Genomic DNA, 18,287 nt, shown 5'->3' with positions numbered 1-18,287 from the left:
GGTCAGTTCCTTGAAGCACAGCCAGAGCTCAGCATCCTGCACAGTAACGCTCAGACACCAGAGAGAGGGGGGGGGGGGGGGGGTAGGTATCTCTGTCATACACACTCTCTTTCTCTCTCTCTCTCTCACAGTCAATGTCTTTCTCTCTCTCACTCTCACACACTGTTTCTCACACACTCTATGTCTCACACTGTATCACATTCACTCTCTATGTGTCACACAGTCACTCACACACTCTCTTGGTCTCATACACTCAGTCTCACAGAGAGTCTGTGTCTCACACACACTCTCTCTCTCGCACACACTGTATCTGTGTGAAACACTCTCTCTCTCACACTGTGTCTCACATACGCACTTGCACACACTCTCATTCTCACACACACACTCGCATCCAGACTCACTCTCTCTCTCTCACACACACACACTCACACATTCATTCTCTCTCTCACACACAGTCACTCGCACATACACTCTCTCAAACATACACACTCCGAGGAAAACCTTGCTAGTGCCCGTTTCATTTGTGTCAGAAACGGGCCTTTTTCACTAGTTAGGAATAATTGCGTGTTTGTCCTGAGTTAGGCTAGAGTATTGAAGCATATAAGACAGATGGCAACATTAGTTTATTAAGTAGTAGTAGTAGTAGTAGTATCACTGTCTTTTGATAAGATACGTACTTAATAGAAAAGCCTTTAGTAATTTACAGAATCTCAGATAATCTTCTAAGTACCTTAATTGCTTGGGTAGAGAATTCCAAAGTTTGGTACTCTGATATGTGAAGCCTGCAGCAAGGATTGATTTGTAAGAAAAACTAACCAGAGAGGGTATACAGCATACATATAAAGTATACACATAAAAAAAGCAACACTGGGCCTTCAAGACTGAGACAACAGGAGTCTTTTATTGATATCAATAAAAGATTCCTGTTGTCTCAGTCTTGAAGGCCCAGTGTTGCTTTTTATGTTTGTAAGAAAGACCTTTGCAATTTGGATAATGGAGCGTGAGGTATTCTCTAGATGTTTTCATTGTATTACGTGAAGGTAAATCAATTAGTTGTTGCACGTAGGAGAGTGATAAACCGGAAATGGCGAACTCTACGGTAGCCCAGCGGTATTTCTGTTTTAGTGAGCGGTAAGCCCGCGTTGGGCTTACTGCCGCTTGGTAAAAAGACCCCCTAATCGATTAATACCTCATTAACTAATTACATTGCACACGCAACCAACCTGTGCACCCAAATTTAGGTGACCCATATAGAATTCAGGGGTATGTGTACAGGATGTATGCACCTAATTTCACTCTTAAGTGGGATGGACAATTTTCTAAAAGCCAAACTTCCATGAGTAAAGTGCTGCTTTACTCAAAGAAATGACTTTGAAACCCACCCCTCCCTAAGGTTAAGGAAAATATAAGCTGAGGTCGTAATATTTGTTAATTAGCAGAGTGCTGACAAACGGCTGCCAGGAGCCAGGTTAGCGAGTCATTTCCTGACGCACAAATAATGTTTCTCATATGCGTCCCTTCAGGGGAAACCGAAGTCAGCGAGATTATTCAGTGACCTCTCCTCAATTCATCTTGCAGTTATAGAATTTCTTCATCGTTGATATAAACTGCAATTAAGAACCCCATTGGGAGTAATATCCTTACTTTAAACGTCAGCATCGATCCCTCCTCCCCCACAGGCTGACGGTCAAATCTAGACTAATTAAAAAGAACGCTAAGGAAAGCATTTAAGATATAAATTCAGAAATGCAGCTCGGGACCCCTTTAGCCTCAGTATGATTCTTATCCTCTTTAATCCTGGAAGTGCTGACTGTCCTCTCTTCTGCGCAAAATGAAAATCTTTTGCACGAAGCTTAATCTCACCAGGTCTGTGTCAAACGTGGCTCATGAAAATTCAATTTGGATATCCTGAAACCACTGCCATTGCTTTATCAATGTCTGCGTTCTAAAATAATTAAGACAAACCCTATGGACATGGATTTGGCTATAAACACCAAACACACTTTTGCACCTTCAAGTACAAAAGAAATCACAGAGTACAAGTGCTTTCTCCCAGGATGGAGGAATGATTTAGTCAGAGCTTTTTTTTTGAGGGGGGTACTGAGTACCGGCGCCTTTTCCATTGTCTAGAAATATTGACCCATGGTCCCCAAGTTTTAATGAAAGAGCTCAAACTCTACACACCAACTCTGCCTTATCATAGATTCTGTGACTGGTTGCAGGGGGCCTGGCTGTTGTGGGGTGGGTCCCTCAGTGATTACCCCACCCCTGAAGGATGGTCAGGCATTTGAGTACTGGCACCTTTTTTGCTAGAAAAATACGCAGTGGATTTAGTGGCCTGCAGCCTAGGAATACTAGACTACAGAAAATGTTTTTGCACGTGAGTTCAATGATTTTTGCTGCATTTTGTCCTCTAATAAACGATTCATGACTGCAGATTTTATTTATTTTATTTTTTAGAGAGATGCACAGACAAGTGATGGTATGGTTGGGCACCATTGGTCTTTTGCAAACTGCTTACATTGCCTTATGATTCTCAGCGTGAATCAGTTCAGAAAAAAAACCCTTTTTGAAACTGATGGCTCTCGTCTGAAGGAAACCAAGAAAAAGAAGAGGTTGAGAACCACAGCAGACGACCCGCAAACCACACAGCAGTGGATCCAATGGAGATATATAGAGCGCAACTTGGCTGAGGACATCAAACATCAGATATGGCCATGTTTTGAAAATATCTTTGTCAGGAACGCTAAAACATCATCCCGCTCATTCTTTAATCTTCACTTCCCCAACTGCAAAGGTCTAAAATACAAACTAACGCATGCGTCAACCTTCTCCTACTTGAGCACACAATTCTGGAACGCGCTGCCGTGCAACTTAAAAACAATCAACGAACTAACTAACTTCCGCAAACTACTGAAGACCCATCTCTTTAACAAGGTATACCACAAAGATCAACAAATGTGAACTCCTACACATATATCCAGAATTGCCTTACGATATTTGCTTGTTATGCTACTATCATGCTTTATCATTATCATGTTACCCAAGATCCTTATGCAATACTAAATATCTATTTTCTAATGTATTTCAACTATTCATGATGTATTGTAAGCCACATTGAGCCTGCAACGAGGTGGGAAAATGTGGGATACAAATGCAATAAATAAATAAATAAACTGAGATGGTATTTCTTTATTTGTTACATTCGTACCCCACATTTTCCCACCTTTTTGCAGGCTCAATGTGGCTTACATAATACCGTAAAGGCGTTCGCCAGTCGGTTGATAACAAATACAAGGTTATGTTGTGGTTGAATGAGGTAGTTGTGTATCAGGTACCATGAAGGTGTCGGAGGGAGTGAATTCAAGCTGGACTACATTATACTGTATGTACATACAATGTTTAGGAGGCGGAACAATTAATGTGCTATGATGGTTCCATCTGTGACACTGCCACATATTCCCTTGGGGATATAATAGCTGGAATAGGCAAGGACCAAGCACATTATTAGAACTCCTATGAGTAGTCAATGAGTGTATGATTTGTTTTTTTGTTTTCTGATATACGAGTTTGCTCTGAGTATATATTTGGATATATTTTTGACTCGGGGAATTGTTCGAGTTACTTCCAGTTGTTTATTGTTAAAACATTGATCGCTGCCAGCTGAATATCAGGCCCTGTATTTACCAGTGGCGTAGCTACGTGGGGCCTGGGGGGCCTGGGCCCCCTCAGATTTGGCCCTGGACCCCTCCCCCGGAGTCGCCAACCCTCCCCCGTCGCCATCGCGTTCCTGTGCTGGCGGGGGGTCCCCAATCCCCGCCAGCCGAAGTTCTGTGTCTTCAGCCCGTCTCTGGGCCAGCACGTTGCTGCAGCAGCAACGCGTGGCCGCCGACCCAGAGACGGGCTGAAGAGTCTTCAGTGAAGACACAGAACTTCGGCTGGCGGTGATTGGGGACCCCCAGCAGCACAGGTACTCGACGGCGACGGGGGAGGGTTGGCGACGCCGGGGGAGGGGTCAAAGATGGCGTCGGTGAGGGTCGGTGGGGGTCGGCGGGGGGGGGGGGGGGTGGGGGGTGGGAATGTGCCCCCTCACCTTGGGCTCTGGCCCCCCTCCCGCCGAAGTCTGGCTATTCCCCTGGTATTTACAGGCGTTTCTATCTGTGTTTCTCCATCACACATGTACCTAATGCACAAGCTTTTGAAAATTCAGCTCTCTGGTCCTCTCCAGTAGATCTCCTTATTAATTTGTATATTTTCCCATTACCTGTTTATATTTTCTGTAACAACGTTGAATGACAGCAGCAGCTACATCCTGCTGTTCCCGTAACGGACGGCCCTAGAAAAAAAACAAAACAAAAAGAAAGCAAACTGAAAATCCCAGAGCATTAAAGGCATCTTAAAAACTTGAAAAAAAAAAAAAAAAAAGAACTTAGATTCACAATCAGATGAATGACCAAAAAGTCTTGTAAACAGGCGAGGACTTCTCGTCTAGGATTTGGGTAGAAAGAAGTGACCTTGCGAGACTTCAACTCTCGGCGGCCATTTTGAATCGGCGCCGAGATCAGGAACAGGAAGGATGCATGCAGGGCAGCGCTCCGGGCAGGAAAGAGGGGGCTCTTTCCTGCCCTGAAGAGGTGACTAGACCACCAGGGCAGTAGTAAGGTAAGGGGAGGGGGAGTGATGGGGTGTGTGACAGGGGGGAGGGATAAATGTGACAGGTGATGAGCAAGGGCGTGAAAAGGGGGTGGAGCATGTGTCCTTTTTGGGGGACAAAATATGGTAACCCTACCCACACCTAGATGTTAGGCACATATGCACATAAATGGCAGAACTCTTTGTGATGCTGGACAAGTCACTTAACCCTTCATTGTCTTAGGTACAAACTCAGACTGCAAGCCCTCCAGAGACAGCTAAATACCCAGTGGTGTTCCTTGGTTGGCTGCCTCCCGTTGGCTGCTGCGCCCCCCCCCCCCCCCCAACCCCAGGTGCGTCGTGATCCTCCCACCGGTGCAGGTCCCTCTTCCCTGGCGCATCACCTCGAAGCAACCCTCCCAGGTGCATTCCTTTACCTCCTGGGGTGCTGGAAGCAGCTGTACGGCTGTCAGCTCCACCGGTTCCCTGCTCCTTCTGCCCCGGAACAGGAAATAACATCAGAGGGAGCAGGCAACTGGCGGAGCCGACAGCCACGCGGTTGCTCCCTGCACCCCCCTCCTGCAGCGTGCACCCAGGGCGGACCGCCCCACCCTCAGTACACTGCTGTAAATTCCTACTGGACCTGAATGTACACCATTTTGATAGCTTTGGGGCTTGCAGGTGGTATATAAGAATTTGGGTTTTTTTTATTCTATAATTTACACAAGTACCTGTGCACTCTGGTCATGCACAAGTGAAGTACACACCATAGCATGCATTTTCTTGCTAGCTGTTATTATAAGAGGCCGTGGATCTGGGAAAGACAGAGTTAAACATATATCTTTAAAAGAAATTGTCTTAAGTGAGTTATTGACTAATGCTGGCTTAGCTGATCTAGGGGAAGGCCAATAAGTACAAATAAAAATGTTTACTACAGACCTCTTTTCTGTATTGACAAAGAAAGGCCTTCAGATAAGAAAGGTTACAGGATGTCTGAAACGGACCAGTATTTGTGATAGATGTCTTCTTTTGGAAAAGTAAAGCATGCTTTATGTTTAATTAAAGAAAAACAGGTGATAGATGTTAGTCTGTTATTAAAGGTAGTTGAGAAATGCTATGTAATAGGTTTTTCCATTGTACTATGCCCTGATAAGTCATATTTGCTTAGATTAAGTTCAACCTTCTAAAAAAAGTCTGTTTTGCTGATGCTCTGGAATTCTGTGTAGATGAATCAATTAAGTCATATGGTTTAAGGTATAAATGTAAGCACTGGATTGTCATATTTCAGGGAAACTTGGAAGGAGAGAGAGCCTTTTCTCCCAATATTAGGGCCCCAGGCCCAGCCTCCAAGGGGGGGGGGGGGGGGGGGGTTGGGCCCGGTGCAGGCAAGCTTCTTCCTACCTGCTTCCGGGACACATCTGTCTTTGCTCAAGGAGGTCGGTCTCTCCCCATCTCCTGCTGCCCACGACCTGGATGATTGTATTAATGTGTTCGGGTTAATTCAATCATCCGGGTCCTGGGTGAAATGCACTCGCAGCAGGAGCGGGAGAGGACAGCAGCAGAGACAGCCCATGGGGGGGGGGGGGGGGGGGGAGCGCAGTGGTCCTGTTCTGCCCCGGGCCCGGCTGGGTCTCTCGACGGCCCTGCCCAGTCTTGTTATAGCAATGAGATTTATTATGCAGCTCTAATAAAAAAAGACCAGTTTTACTGATCCTGTGTGGGACGATGTATTTTATTTTCTCAAAATTTTACGTACTTTCTACAAGGCTATATATGTGCCTTTTTGTCATCTAGAACTAGAGTTACCGTATGTCCGGATTTACCCGGACATGTCCCCTTTTTGAGGACATGTCCAGGTAACCGAGCAGGTTTTGCCAATCTGCCCGTTTGTCCAGAAATCCGGACAAACGGGCAGATTGCTAGCCTCCCCTCCCCTTACTTACTACTGCCCTGGTGGTCTAGTGACCTCTTCCGCCTTCAGGGCAGGAAAGAGCCCCCTCTTTCCTGCCCGAAGCGCTGCCCTGCATGCATCCTTAATGTTCGTGATCTCAGCGCCGATTCAAAATGGCCGCCGAGAGTTGAAGTGACCTCGCGAGACTTCAACTGTCGGCGGCCATTTTAAATCTGCACCGAGATCACCAACATGAAGGAAGCATGCAGGGCAGTGCTCCGGGCAGGAAAGAGGGGGGCTCTTTCCTGCCCCGAAGAGGTCACTAGACCACCAGGGCAGTAGTAAGGTAAGGGCAGGAGGGGGAGTGACGGGGTGTGTGACGGGGGGAGGGGAAATGTGACAGGGGGCGGGGTGGGTGTGAAAGGGGTGGGGAATGTGTCCTCCTTTTGGGGGGACAAAATATGGTAACCCTATCTAGAACTAGGCAGCTCCTTATTGAATTACCCATAATTCTACTCAGTGGGCACTAATATGTATATGCCGATTGCTTGCATAAATGATTAGAATAATGCACATATGCGCATAAAAGCCAAAACCTCTGCCTACGTGTTATTCTGTAAATATGTTTCAGCACCATATAAGCCAGCTTCAACAAGAAATGAGTAGGAATTCCTTGTCTAACGCATATTGAATGGCTCTCCCATGATGCTATTCTGTAAATATGTGCATATGTGGAGGAGTGGCCTAGTGGTTAGAGCACCGGTCTTGCAATCCAGAGGTGGCCGGTTCATATCCCGCTGCTGCTCCTTGTGATCTTGGGCAAGTCACTTAACCCTCCATTGCTTCAGGTACAAACTTAGATTGTGAGCCCTCCTGGGACAGAGAAATATCCAGAGTACCTGAATGTAGCTCACCTTGAACTACTATTGAAAAAGGTGTGAGCAAAATCCAAATAAATTATTTGAGATTCTGTTGCTATTATCTGAGATTTTACATGGAATGTTGCTACTATTTGAGATTCTACATGGAATGTTGCTATTCCACTAGCAACATTCCATGTAGAAGCCTGCCCTTGCAGATCAGCAATGCGGCCGCACAGGCTTCTGTTTCTGTGAGTCTGACGTCCTGCACGTACGTGCAGGACGTCAGACTCACAGAAACAGAAGTGGACATCAGACTCAGAAGCCTGCGCGGCTGCATTGCTGATTTACAAGGGCAGGCTTCTACATGGAATGTTGCTAGTGGAGGAGTAGCCTAGTGGTTAGTGCAGTGGAACATTGAATGTTGCTACTATTTGAGATTCTACATGGAATGTTGCTGAGTGGAGGAGTGGCCTAGTGGTTAGAGCACCGGTCTTGCAATCCAGAGGTGGCTAGTTCAAATCCCACTGCTGCTCCTTGTGATCTTGGGCAAGTCACTTAACCCTCCATTGCCTCAGGTACAAACTTAGATTGTGAGCCCTCCTGGGACAGAGAAATATCCAGAGTACCTGAATGTAACTCACCTTGAGCTACTACTGAAAAAGGTGTGAGCAAAATCTAAATAAATCATACATATTTTACAGGAAGGTGTATATAAAGGCAGAGTGAATGGAAGGTGGGCAAGACTCACATTTGCACACGCAACATATAACACTTTTGAAAGCCATTGATAGAATTCCCTCCTTTATGTATGTGCACAGGGAGATTTAAGTGGCTTATTCAAGGTCATGCACTAAGTGCTGGATAGAAGAATAGAAGTGGTAATTCCCCAGCTTACAGTTCGCTACTGCATCTACAAAACCAGTAACATTACACTATTCTCTTTAGCTTTTTGAGGTGAATCCCATTATTCAGCAGAAAGGACAAAAAAAGGCATTTTGCTTTCACAATGATCTGTACTAGAGTTCCTTGCAGATGCCACACTGACCTTGTATTTCCTGAATGCGGTCTGGACGAGTTTTGCAGCTTCGTACAGCTCCCTCTGCTCGTGATCCGAGAGGGTTAGCTGGGCAAACTCATTCTCTACCTTCTCACTGGTGGACGCGCTGAGAAATTCCGACCAGTCCGCTGCTGAGGGAAGGCTGGGCTTTTCAAAAGCTATTTCACTAACTGGAGAGCCAACAGGGCTCAGGCTGGTGTTAGAAGAAGGGGTCAGGGGTTCACTATACACATTTCTAAGGAAGAGACAAAACAGAGCAGAAGAGGAAAATGAAATCAGACAGAATTTCTTTCACATTATCTTTTATCCTGTGTAACCTTACTTCCTGCATGCAGGGCCGCCAAGAGGGGGGGGGCAGGGGGGACAAAATTCCCCGGGCCCGGCCACCGGCGCTGCAATCCCCAGTCTCACCTGCCTGCCCTCAGCTCCGTCAACAGCCGCCCTCTGTCCGCCACCGGGGCCCCTGCATTCAAATCGGCAGTGCCTCACCTCCATATGAAAGCGGCAGACCGCCTCTCTTCGGGCCCTCCCTGTGTCTCGCCCTCGCAGAAACCGTAAGTTACATCAGACAAGGGCAGGACACAGTGAGGGAAGGCCCAAAGGAAGGCGATCTGCCGCTTTCATACAGAGGTGAGGCGCTGCCGATTTGAATGCAGGGGGTGCGGTGGCGGACGGAGGGGGGCTGTCGACGTGGGACTGCGGCGCTGGTGGGAGGGTGGCCTTGTTCCGGGCCTGGCTTAGTCTCTCGGCGGCCCTGCCTGCATGCTATACACATCTCTTTCGCCACAGGATGGCTGGGAATGATGAATGAAGGCCTGGAATGATGAATGAAAGGTTGGATGTGATTCATTGATAAAGTCACTTTGAGGCTTGATATTATTATCAATTGCAATTTCCTACGTGGATTACCTGGCTTCTTTTAAGGTTACCCGCTTAGAACTACGATGGTATTATGTAATGTAATGTAGCTCTTTGAGCAGGGACTGTCTTTTTGTGTATGGTGTACAGCGTTGCGTATGCCATGTAGTGCTATAGAAGTGATAAGTAGCAGTAGTAACTTGAGCAGATACTAAAGCATTAATTCTGCACCTTATAATCAAATATAGGGTTTCTTCTGCATTCTATGGGAGCAGTCAGCTCTGTGGGTGCAAGTGTATAGTGTTTGGCATCTCAATCATTCTGAAATGCTGGTTATCTATGCAGTGTACAATCTACTGTTACTCTCTCTACAAGGGCTGTTAAACCAATGGAATAGCAAAATGCCTCAAACGTGTGTATTTAATTTATTGGGATAAAAATTCAAAATCCCCACAACATAAAGATTTTTTCTTTGGTAAAATTAAAACAAAGAAAAAGCTTATTTCTCCATTGAAGGTATTGTTTTCAATAACTAAGACTCAATTCTCAAAAGTGTTGAACATCTAAGTTGAAACATGGTATTATTTTCCAAGCATTAGCTTTAATGTTATAAATGTCACAGCATAATTCACCACCCACTGCCTCCCTCTGGACTGATGCATGCTGTTTTCCTGGCCACCTGCACGCTCACTAAGGGTTCCCAGATTCAAAGGATTTGCGAAGGCAATTAGCGAGGTCAACGGGATGCACACTTAAAATCAAAAGATGTTACCAGGCATCCAGAATTTTCGTTTGTACTGTCAGCTGACCTTATATGTGCAGCACCTGGCAGCTGATCCACATCTGCGAGATAACTGGCCAGCCAGCTCATCGTAGTACTAATGGCAGCGCTGTCTGTCCTCTCCACCAGCGGCGACTCCCCGGGAACAAAGTTCTCCCTCTTGATTCTGTCAGGGGTGGCTTCAATAATCTGCTGGGCCAGGGTAATCATATTCACCTGTTAAGGCAAGTAAGGGGCAGGTTTAACCCAACTAGGTAAAACAAACCCCAAAATGTTTTTGATTTTATGGTCTGACAAATGTTTTAGGTGGAAATAAAACAGAGCTTCAGTAGTGCAGAAAAGCTCTCGTGCAAGGTTACATCTGCTGCAAGGCACGTGCAACGTTCTAAACACACTCATCCCACATTCTATAAATAGTGCGCAAATGTACACGCAAAACTAAATTGGCTAACGAACCAATTAGTGCTAATTGGGAGCTAACAATCAATTACTGGTATTAATTGGCAACAATTTGGATTTGCGTACACATCTTGTTATTATATAAAGATCCGTGCGCAACTCTTTTAGCGCGCAACTGAAAAGGGGTGGGGCAATGGGAGGGGCATGGGTGGGTCACGGGCATTCACTGAAGATGCGTGCAGTATTTCTGAATACCAGGAATCTGCACAAAACATATATGCCAAGATTTGCATCAGGTTTCAAAAGTTTGGCGCAGAAATTGTCTGTAAGCGCTATTCTATAAATGCTGCACAACTGGGAGCATCATTTACAGAGTTGTGCTCCATGCGGATACTTTTTTGGCGCCAAACTTTGATTGACATTTACAGAATCTAGGTCCACTCAATGTGGGTCAGTGCATAGTTTATGGTAAACATATCTTTATTAATGATATAAATGCCATCCGACAGTGATGGTACAGATATCAAAGACAAAGAGGGGCATTTTCGATATGATGTCCAAGTCCGACTTCTGAATAGCAAAGAAGTTAATTTTCAAAAAACAAAAACGTCTATCTTTTGATTTCAAAAATTGGCTTTGTGATTTGGATGTTTCATTTTTCAGTCCATTTTCGAAAAAAAAAAAAAAAACCCCAACAATGTACAAGTGCAAAACGCAAAAAATCAAGCCATTGGGATATAGGAGGAGCCAGCATTTTTAATACACTGGTCCCCCTGACATCCCAGGGAAGCAATAGGGCACCCTAGGGGGCACTGCAGTGGACTTCATAAAATGCTTCCAGGTACACATCTGACCATTGCTCCCTTACCTTACCTGCTGAGCCCCCCAAAACCCACTACCCACAACTGTACACCACTACCATAGCCCTTACAGGTGAAGGGGCACCTATATGTGGGTACAGTGGGTTGTTTTGGAGGGCTCACAGTTTCCTCCACAAGTGTAACAGGTAGGGGGAGGTATTTTATTTATTTATTTTTGTTACATTTGTACCCCGCGCTTTCCCACTCATGGCAGGCTCAATGCGGCTTACATGGGGCAATGGAGGGTTAAGTAACTTGCCCAGAGTCACAAGGAGCTGCCTGTGCCGGGAATCGAACTCAGTTCCTCAGGACCAAAGTCCACCACCCTAACCACTAGGCCACTCCTCCACTCCAGGTAGGAGCCTGGGTCCACCTGTCTGCAGTGCACTGCACCCACCACTAGTCTACTCCAGGGACCTGCATGCTGTTCTAATGGACCTGAGTGTAACATCTGAGGATGGCAAGTAATGTTTTTCATCACATTTTTGGGGGGGTTGGAGGAGGTTAGTGACTACTGGGGGAATAAGGGGAGGTCATCCCTGATTCCCTCCAGTGGTCATCTGGTTATTTAAGGCACCTTTTTGTGCCTTATTCATTATAAAAACAGGTCTAGCTCAAAACGTCTTTAGTTTTAGTCCTGGACGTTCTTGTTTTCTTCCATTATGGCTGAAAAACATCTGTCACAGGAGCGCCCAAGGCCTGCCCTGAACACGCCACTGATAAGCCCCCTTGAGATTTGGATGCACTTCCGACGAACTTCAAAGAAAAACGTCTAAAAATTGCTTTCGAAAATACGGATTTGGATGTTTTTGTGAGAAAAACGTCCAAATGCTGCTTTATGCTACTTTTTAGACGTTTTTCTGTTTTGAAAACGAGCCCAACAGTCTCACACAATCTGTTCCAAAATGAAGGAAAATGAACGTACCAAACCCACCCACCCACCAACCCCATCCCTACCTGCCCTTCCTCCCATATAACTCAATATATTCACACAAATAGTTACTATGTTGTACTATTAAACAATACAAATCCTTTATTAAATCATCATTCACACTAACATACATATAACCATATAAAACCATATACAATATATAGAGCCAAACCCTCCCATCATAAACCACAGAGGCTTCTTGACGCCATTTTGAAGCAGCAGCCTGTTGGAGAGAATGACATGGATAGTATCCAGTATTTGTATCAACATTGAGTGTTTGTTGAGCACCTAATGACACAATCACAAGCGAAACATGGGACCATGTCGGGCCTATTATTCCAATTTATACCTAACGCTGACTGGACAATGTCATGAGTGATCTGGGATTCTTCCATTGTGTCATCATTTGACCGAATACATGGTGGTTTGGAGAAACGGAGATAAGTTGCTTTTCCTCTTCATACTGGATTTTGTTTGAGTCAAGATTACTGCGGAACTTTATTAGGACATGAGTTTGTGGGCAGAATAGATGTATATTATCCACAGCTTGTGAATGATGACCTTGGTGAAGAACTCACCTGATCCAGAGGACTGTGGTTTATGATGGGAGGGTTTGGCTCTATATATTCTTTGTGGTTTTATATAGTTATATGTATGTTAGTGTGAATGAGAAAAAAATCACAAAACACAAACATCTGTGTCTCTCTTGAAAGATCAGGAAAAACTTGGACTTTAGAACCCAAAAATTGCATATCTAAATGCCTAAAGGAAAGCTTCAAAACTGCATTGTGATCTGGTTCCAGGGCAAAAAATACCACAATAGTAATTCTCTGCGAAATTACTTCCAAGGCCAACATATACTGGGCTTGTGTAATGGGGGGCAATGAATCACTAGACATCCCCAAGACTTCAGTCAAGTATTCCTTGACCACATCCACAGGAGCAATCAATGGAGACCTGGGGAAATTGAGCAGTCGCAAGTTACCGTCTCCTAATTTGATTTTCTAGGTATTCCAGTCGATGATGTGTAAAGCTCTTATCTTTAGCTAAGGCTGAACCCGAAGATTCCAAGGACTGAATTTTAGTTTCTAAAGAATCTGAGAGGGCTGCTGGGCAGAAGCCTGTGCCTGGAGAAGGGCTGCTTCAGTCAAAACTTTAATATCTTTAAAGTGTTAGTTTGTAAAGAGCAGTGCATGTCGAACGCAAGGTCTCACAGTGACTCCAATGCCACAATGGCTGGTTTAACAAAAACCTCTGATGAAATAGCAGGAGTAGGTAAGCTTGTGACCTGGGAGAGATTACTCACAGTTTGCAAAGGCAAAATTCGAGCAGCGGATTGCAGCAACTCTTGACCAGAGTCCAAGTTTCCAGGTGCTCAGGATGTGTTCTCCCTGTACACCCGGTTCTTCAGCCAAAAAGGCGTCGGGGACAGGACAATCCAGAGCTCCACTATTTCCTGGCTGCAGGGGAGTTGCCCACTCGACAGAGCTCAAGGAAGCCCCATCTCCGCTGCTGACCGACAAAAGGGGAAGAAGTCTTTATAGGACCCACTGGAACACCGAATCCATTCAATGTTGCTTGCTTCAGTGCTGGAGCATTAATAGGAGTCAAGGGAAACTCCCGCACCTTCCCTTTCCTCTTGCTCATCTCCAATATAGGCTGGGAGATGCTCTGACACCAGCGAAGCAATCCAGAGACAGAGATACCGCAGGTACAACCAATCACCATGGCACCATCTTGGATCTCATTGAGTCCTGCTGTGCTGACCTAGGAGTAGCCTAGTGGTTAGTACAGCATACTTTGATCCTGGGGAACTGGGTTTGATTCTGGGCAAGTCATTTAACCCTCCATTGCCCCAGATACAAATAAGTAACTGCATTTACTATGTAAACCGCTCTGAATGTAGTTGCAAAAACCATAGAAAGGCAGAATATTAAGTTCCATTTCCCTTTCTCTCCTTTTTACTTTTAGTTATATAATTGTCCTGACTCGGGATCAGCCCTTGGGTCTCAGCCGAGTTGACGCTCCTTAACCAACCAGAGGGCTGGCTGGGCCCTAACTGGCAGCGGGCAAGATACCCGAACAAGGCTGGACTGAAGGCAGGGCTGAGCGTGGAAGACAGGGCTGCAGCTGAAGAACAGGGCTGTAACAAGACAGGAATAAGGCTGGAACACGGAGCAGGACTAGAACAAGACACAGGCAGAAACAGGAGACAAACTGGATCAAGGCTGCAACACATATTAGACAACTCTAGGAGCCCTGTTGCAAAGGCACTGGCTGGGAGTCAGGAACTTCCTTATATACTACAAGGGAGGAAGTGATGACATCAACCAGAACCCTCTTGCAGGGCTATGAAGGAAATGTTGGGTTTCCAGGAAGTAAACAGATCCTTCTTGGCATAGAACAGTGCTGGAGACCACAGAGAACAGGTGAGGGGCATGACAATAATCCTATTTATTTAATTTGAGTTATATCTCACCTCTCTCATACAAACCCAAAGCGATTCACAGAGACATTATGCATACATGTCTAAAAGAAATACAATGAACTCATTGCCCCTCCCCTCCTACCTTCATCTCACAATTATAGCCTCCCACTCCACCAACCTAACCATGGCCTACCACTTCTCCAACCCTCCCAAAGCCTGTCGAAACAACGATGTTTTAGCTATAATCTCCTCCCCCACCCTAGATCTTGATCATGCACTACATTTATCCATGTTCCTTCTTAAATTTATTTTCCAACGATTGTTATCAGTTCCCAGTACATGTTTACGGCACAGTGAATCACAAGGACACTGATCCACATCTAATCTGTTCCACAATCATTTGAATTTGCTTAGAGGTCAGTTCTTGCTATACTTGTTTAGCATGTTTCTATTCTCGGCCAGTTCTTTCTCACTACATTGCTCAGAGATTGCAGATGTATATGTATCTGTTCCATCATCGGCAGCCTGAAACTAACTTTTACACAGTCTTACTTCCTAAACCAGAAACAGCTGATACCATTTTCCAATCCTTCTCTCCTGCGAGTGCACTAACAGCTTTCAAATACACATCTGCTTCAGTAGTGAACATGCATTTGCTCTAGACTCAGTGTTGCTTTTGTTCACTTGGCTTGGTTCTTCCAGGACTTAGCTAGTGCTGGATTAACCACACGTGGATGGAACTCTGAAGAAAGGTCCAAGATATACAGAAAACTAGCTCACTTTTAGTCCAGGTGATTCCGTGGAGTAGTTCCACTGGGGAAGAGAGCCAGCCAAACCAGACTAGTTAAACCAGAACTGAATGATGAAATAGGAATCTACTAGGAACAAAACATTCTTCCAGGCCCCATATCTCTGGAATAGTCTACCCCTCTCGTTCCATGCTGTCATCCTTTATGGCCTGTTGGACAAATCGGAAGACTATTTTCTTTTAGTGTTTGGTGACCAGTAACTCTCAGGAGACTTGTCTTAACATTAGTGTAGACAAGACTAAATTTTACTGAGTGCTTGTCTTTCTTGTATGTCTGTTCTTTCCTATTCATACTGGTGTTCTTTTCGTTTCAATATTTTCTTTGAGTTGTAAACCGCATAGACTTCCTATACAACTAGTGTGCAATAGTAAACTCTCAATAAACCATAAGGGTTTTTGTGTGAAAATAGTACTAATTAGTAGAAAACTACCTATGACACCCAATTGTGGGGGAAGGAGAGCACAGTCCAGCATAGACCAGCACAGCAAGGGTAAGAGAGTGGGGAATAGAAAGCTGTTGAGGGAGAGAAAGACTGGGTGGACAGAGAAGGGATTGGCTGAAACTGTGGGCTAGGGAGGGGCAAGGGGCAGAGCATAGGAGAAAAGGTCATGAGTTGAGAGGAAGATTAATCTCCTTTGCTGGGAGCAGTATATCTCTCATGCCCACCCTTTGGTTGGACCCAATTCCACATTAAATGCTAGAGATACTCATATCTATGCGATATTTATGCGAAATTTTAATAATATCTATGCAATATTTTCATGTACCTTGATTGTAACACCTTTTGTATTTATCATTCCGTTAATGGTGATCACCATTGCGGCATAATGTAAGCCACATTGAGCCTGCAAATAGGTGGGAAAATGTGGGATACAAATGCAGCAAATAAATAAATAAATAAATAAATAAATTTGTTGTAACTGAGCTGTTGATGGCTAGACAAAGAATTGGCATACAATAACTCTCAGGCTTCACACATTGGCTATTGGATGGCACTTCAGAGTCGACTATGGCCATTTTAAATGTCTGGCAATTAACAAGCAATGTATTCTTCAAACCATTAGCTCAGCTTCAACAGCTGGACAAGGATGGCTCTAGGGCTGTAAATTATGTAGGAGTATATCTCTGTCAGTAGGGTATGGCGGCCTTTGACAACCTGGTCTCCCATAGCATGAAATAACAACAGAGGGTCAAAAATTTACATCAGGCGTGGATGCTGTTCAAAAACACCATCCTGGAAGCCCAGGACGGAAGACCAAACGACAGCTGGCGTGGTTAAAAAGTGAGGTGAAGGAAGCTATTAAAGCTAAAAGAAAATCCTTCAGAAAATGGAAGAAGGAACCGACTGAAAGTAATAAGAAACAGCATAAGGAATGTCAAGTCAAATGCAAAGCGCTGATAAGGAAGGCTAAGAGGGACTTTGAAAAAAAAATTGCGTTGGAGGCAAAAACACATAGTAACATTCTTAAAAGCAGGAAGCCGGCAAAAGAATCGGTTGGACCACTAGATGACCGAGGAGTAAAAGGGGCGATCAGGGAAGACAAAGCCGTAGCGGAGAGATTAAATGAATTCTTTGCTTCGGTCTTCACAGAGAAAGATTTGGGTGGGATACCGGTGCCAGAAATGGTATTCGAAGCTGACGAGTCGGAGAAACTTAATGAATTCTCTGTAAACCTGGAGGATGTAATGGGGCAGTTCTACAAACTGAAGAGTAGCAAATCTCCTGGACCAGATGGTATGCTTCCCAGAGTACTAATAGAACTGAAAAATGAGCTTGTGGAGCTATTGTTAGTAATATGTAATTTATCCTTAAAATCGAGTGTGGTACCGGAAGATTGAAGGGTGGCCAATGAAACCCCGATTTTCAAAAAAGGTTCCAGAGGAGATCCAGGAAATTATAGATCTGCGAGTCTGACATATGTGCAGGGCAAGGGTAGAGACTATTATTAAGAACAAAATTACAGAGCATATTCAAAAGCATTGATTAATGAGACAAAATCAACATGGATTCATGGATTCAGTGAAGGGAAATCTTGCCTCACCAATCTACTACATTTCTTTGAAGGGTGAACAAACATGTGGATAAAGGTGAGCCAGTTGATATTGTGTTTTCAGAACGAGTTTGACAAAGTACCTCATGAAAGACTCCAGAGGAAATTGGAGAGTCATGGAATTGGAAGTAGTGTTCTATTGTGGATTAAAAACTGGTTAAAAGATAGAAAACAAAGAGTAGGGTTAAATGGTCAGTATTCTCAATGGAAAAGGGCAGTTAGTGGGGTTCCCCAGGGGTCTGTGCTGGGACCGCTGCTTTTTAACATATTTATAAATGACCTAGAGATGGGAGTAACTAGTGAGGTAATTAAATTTGCTGATGACACAAAGTTATTCAAAGTCATTAAATCATGGGAGGATTGTGAAAAATTACAAGAGGACCTTACGAGACTGGGAGACTTGGCGTCTAAATGGCAGATGACGTTTAATGTGAGCAAGTGCAAAGTGATGCATGTGGGAAAGAGGAACCCGAACTATAGCTACGTCATGCAAGGTTCCACGTTAGGAGTCACAGACCAAAAAAGGGATCTAGGCATCGTCGTTGATGATACGTTGAAACCTTCTGCTCAGTGTGCTGCTGCGGCTAAGAAAGGAAATAGAATGTTAGGTATTAATAGCAAAGGAATGGAAAACAAAAATGAGGATGTTATAATGCCTTTGTATCGCTCCATGGTGCGACCACACCTCTAACATCGTGTTCAATTCTTGTCACCGCATCTCAAAAAA

General features: G+C 44.6%; 1 protein-coding gene across 1 annotated transcript in view; it reads right to left on the bottom strand.

Annotated features, from left to right (window-relative positions):
- Positions 1–18,287, bottom strand: part of CAMTA1 (calmodulin binding transcription activator 1) — a 2,140,984-nt gene that overhangs the window by 21,928 nt on the left and 2,100,769 nt on the right. Inside the window, exons 16-18 of the mRNA XM_030186102.1 lie at positions 10,111–10,298; positions 8,432–8,678; positions 4,265–4,336 (exon numbers count right to left, since the gene is read on the bottom strand). Of these exons, the coding sequence (XP_030041962.1) occupies positions 4,265–4,336; positions 8,432–8,678; positions 10,111–10,298 (507 nt within the window). The remainder of the gene's footprint in view (positions 1–4,264; positions 4,337–8,431; positions 8,679–10,110; positions 10,299–18,287) is intronic.

Source organism: Microcaecilia unicolor, chromosome 13 (genome assembly GCF_901765095.1).
Source record: "Microcaecilia unicolor chromosome 13, aMicUni1.1, whole genome shotgun sequence".
Classification (NCBI taxonomy): Eukaryota; Metazoa; Chordata; class Amphibia; order Gymnophiona; family Siphonopidae; genus Microcaecilia; species Microcaecilia unicolor.
This window is presented reverse-complemented; position numbering and strand designations above follow the sequence as displayed.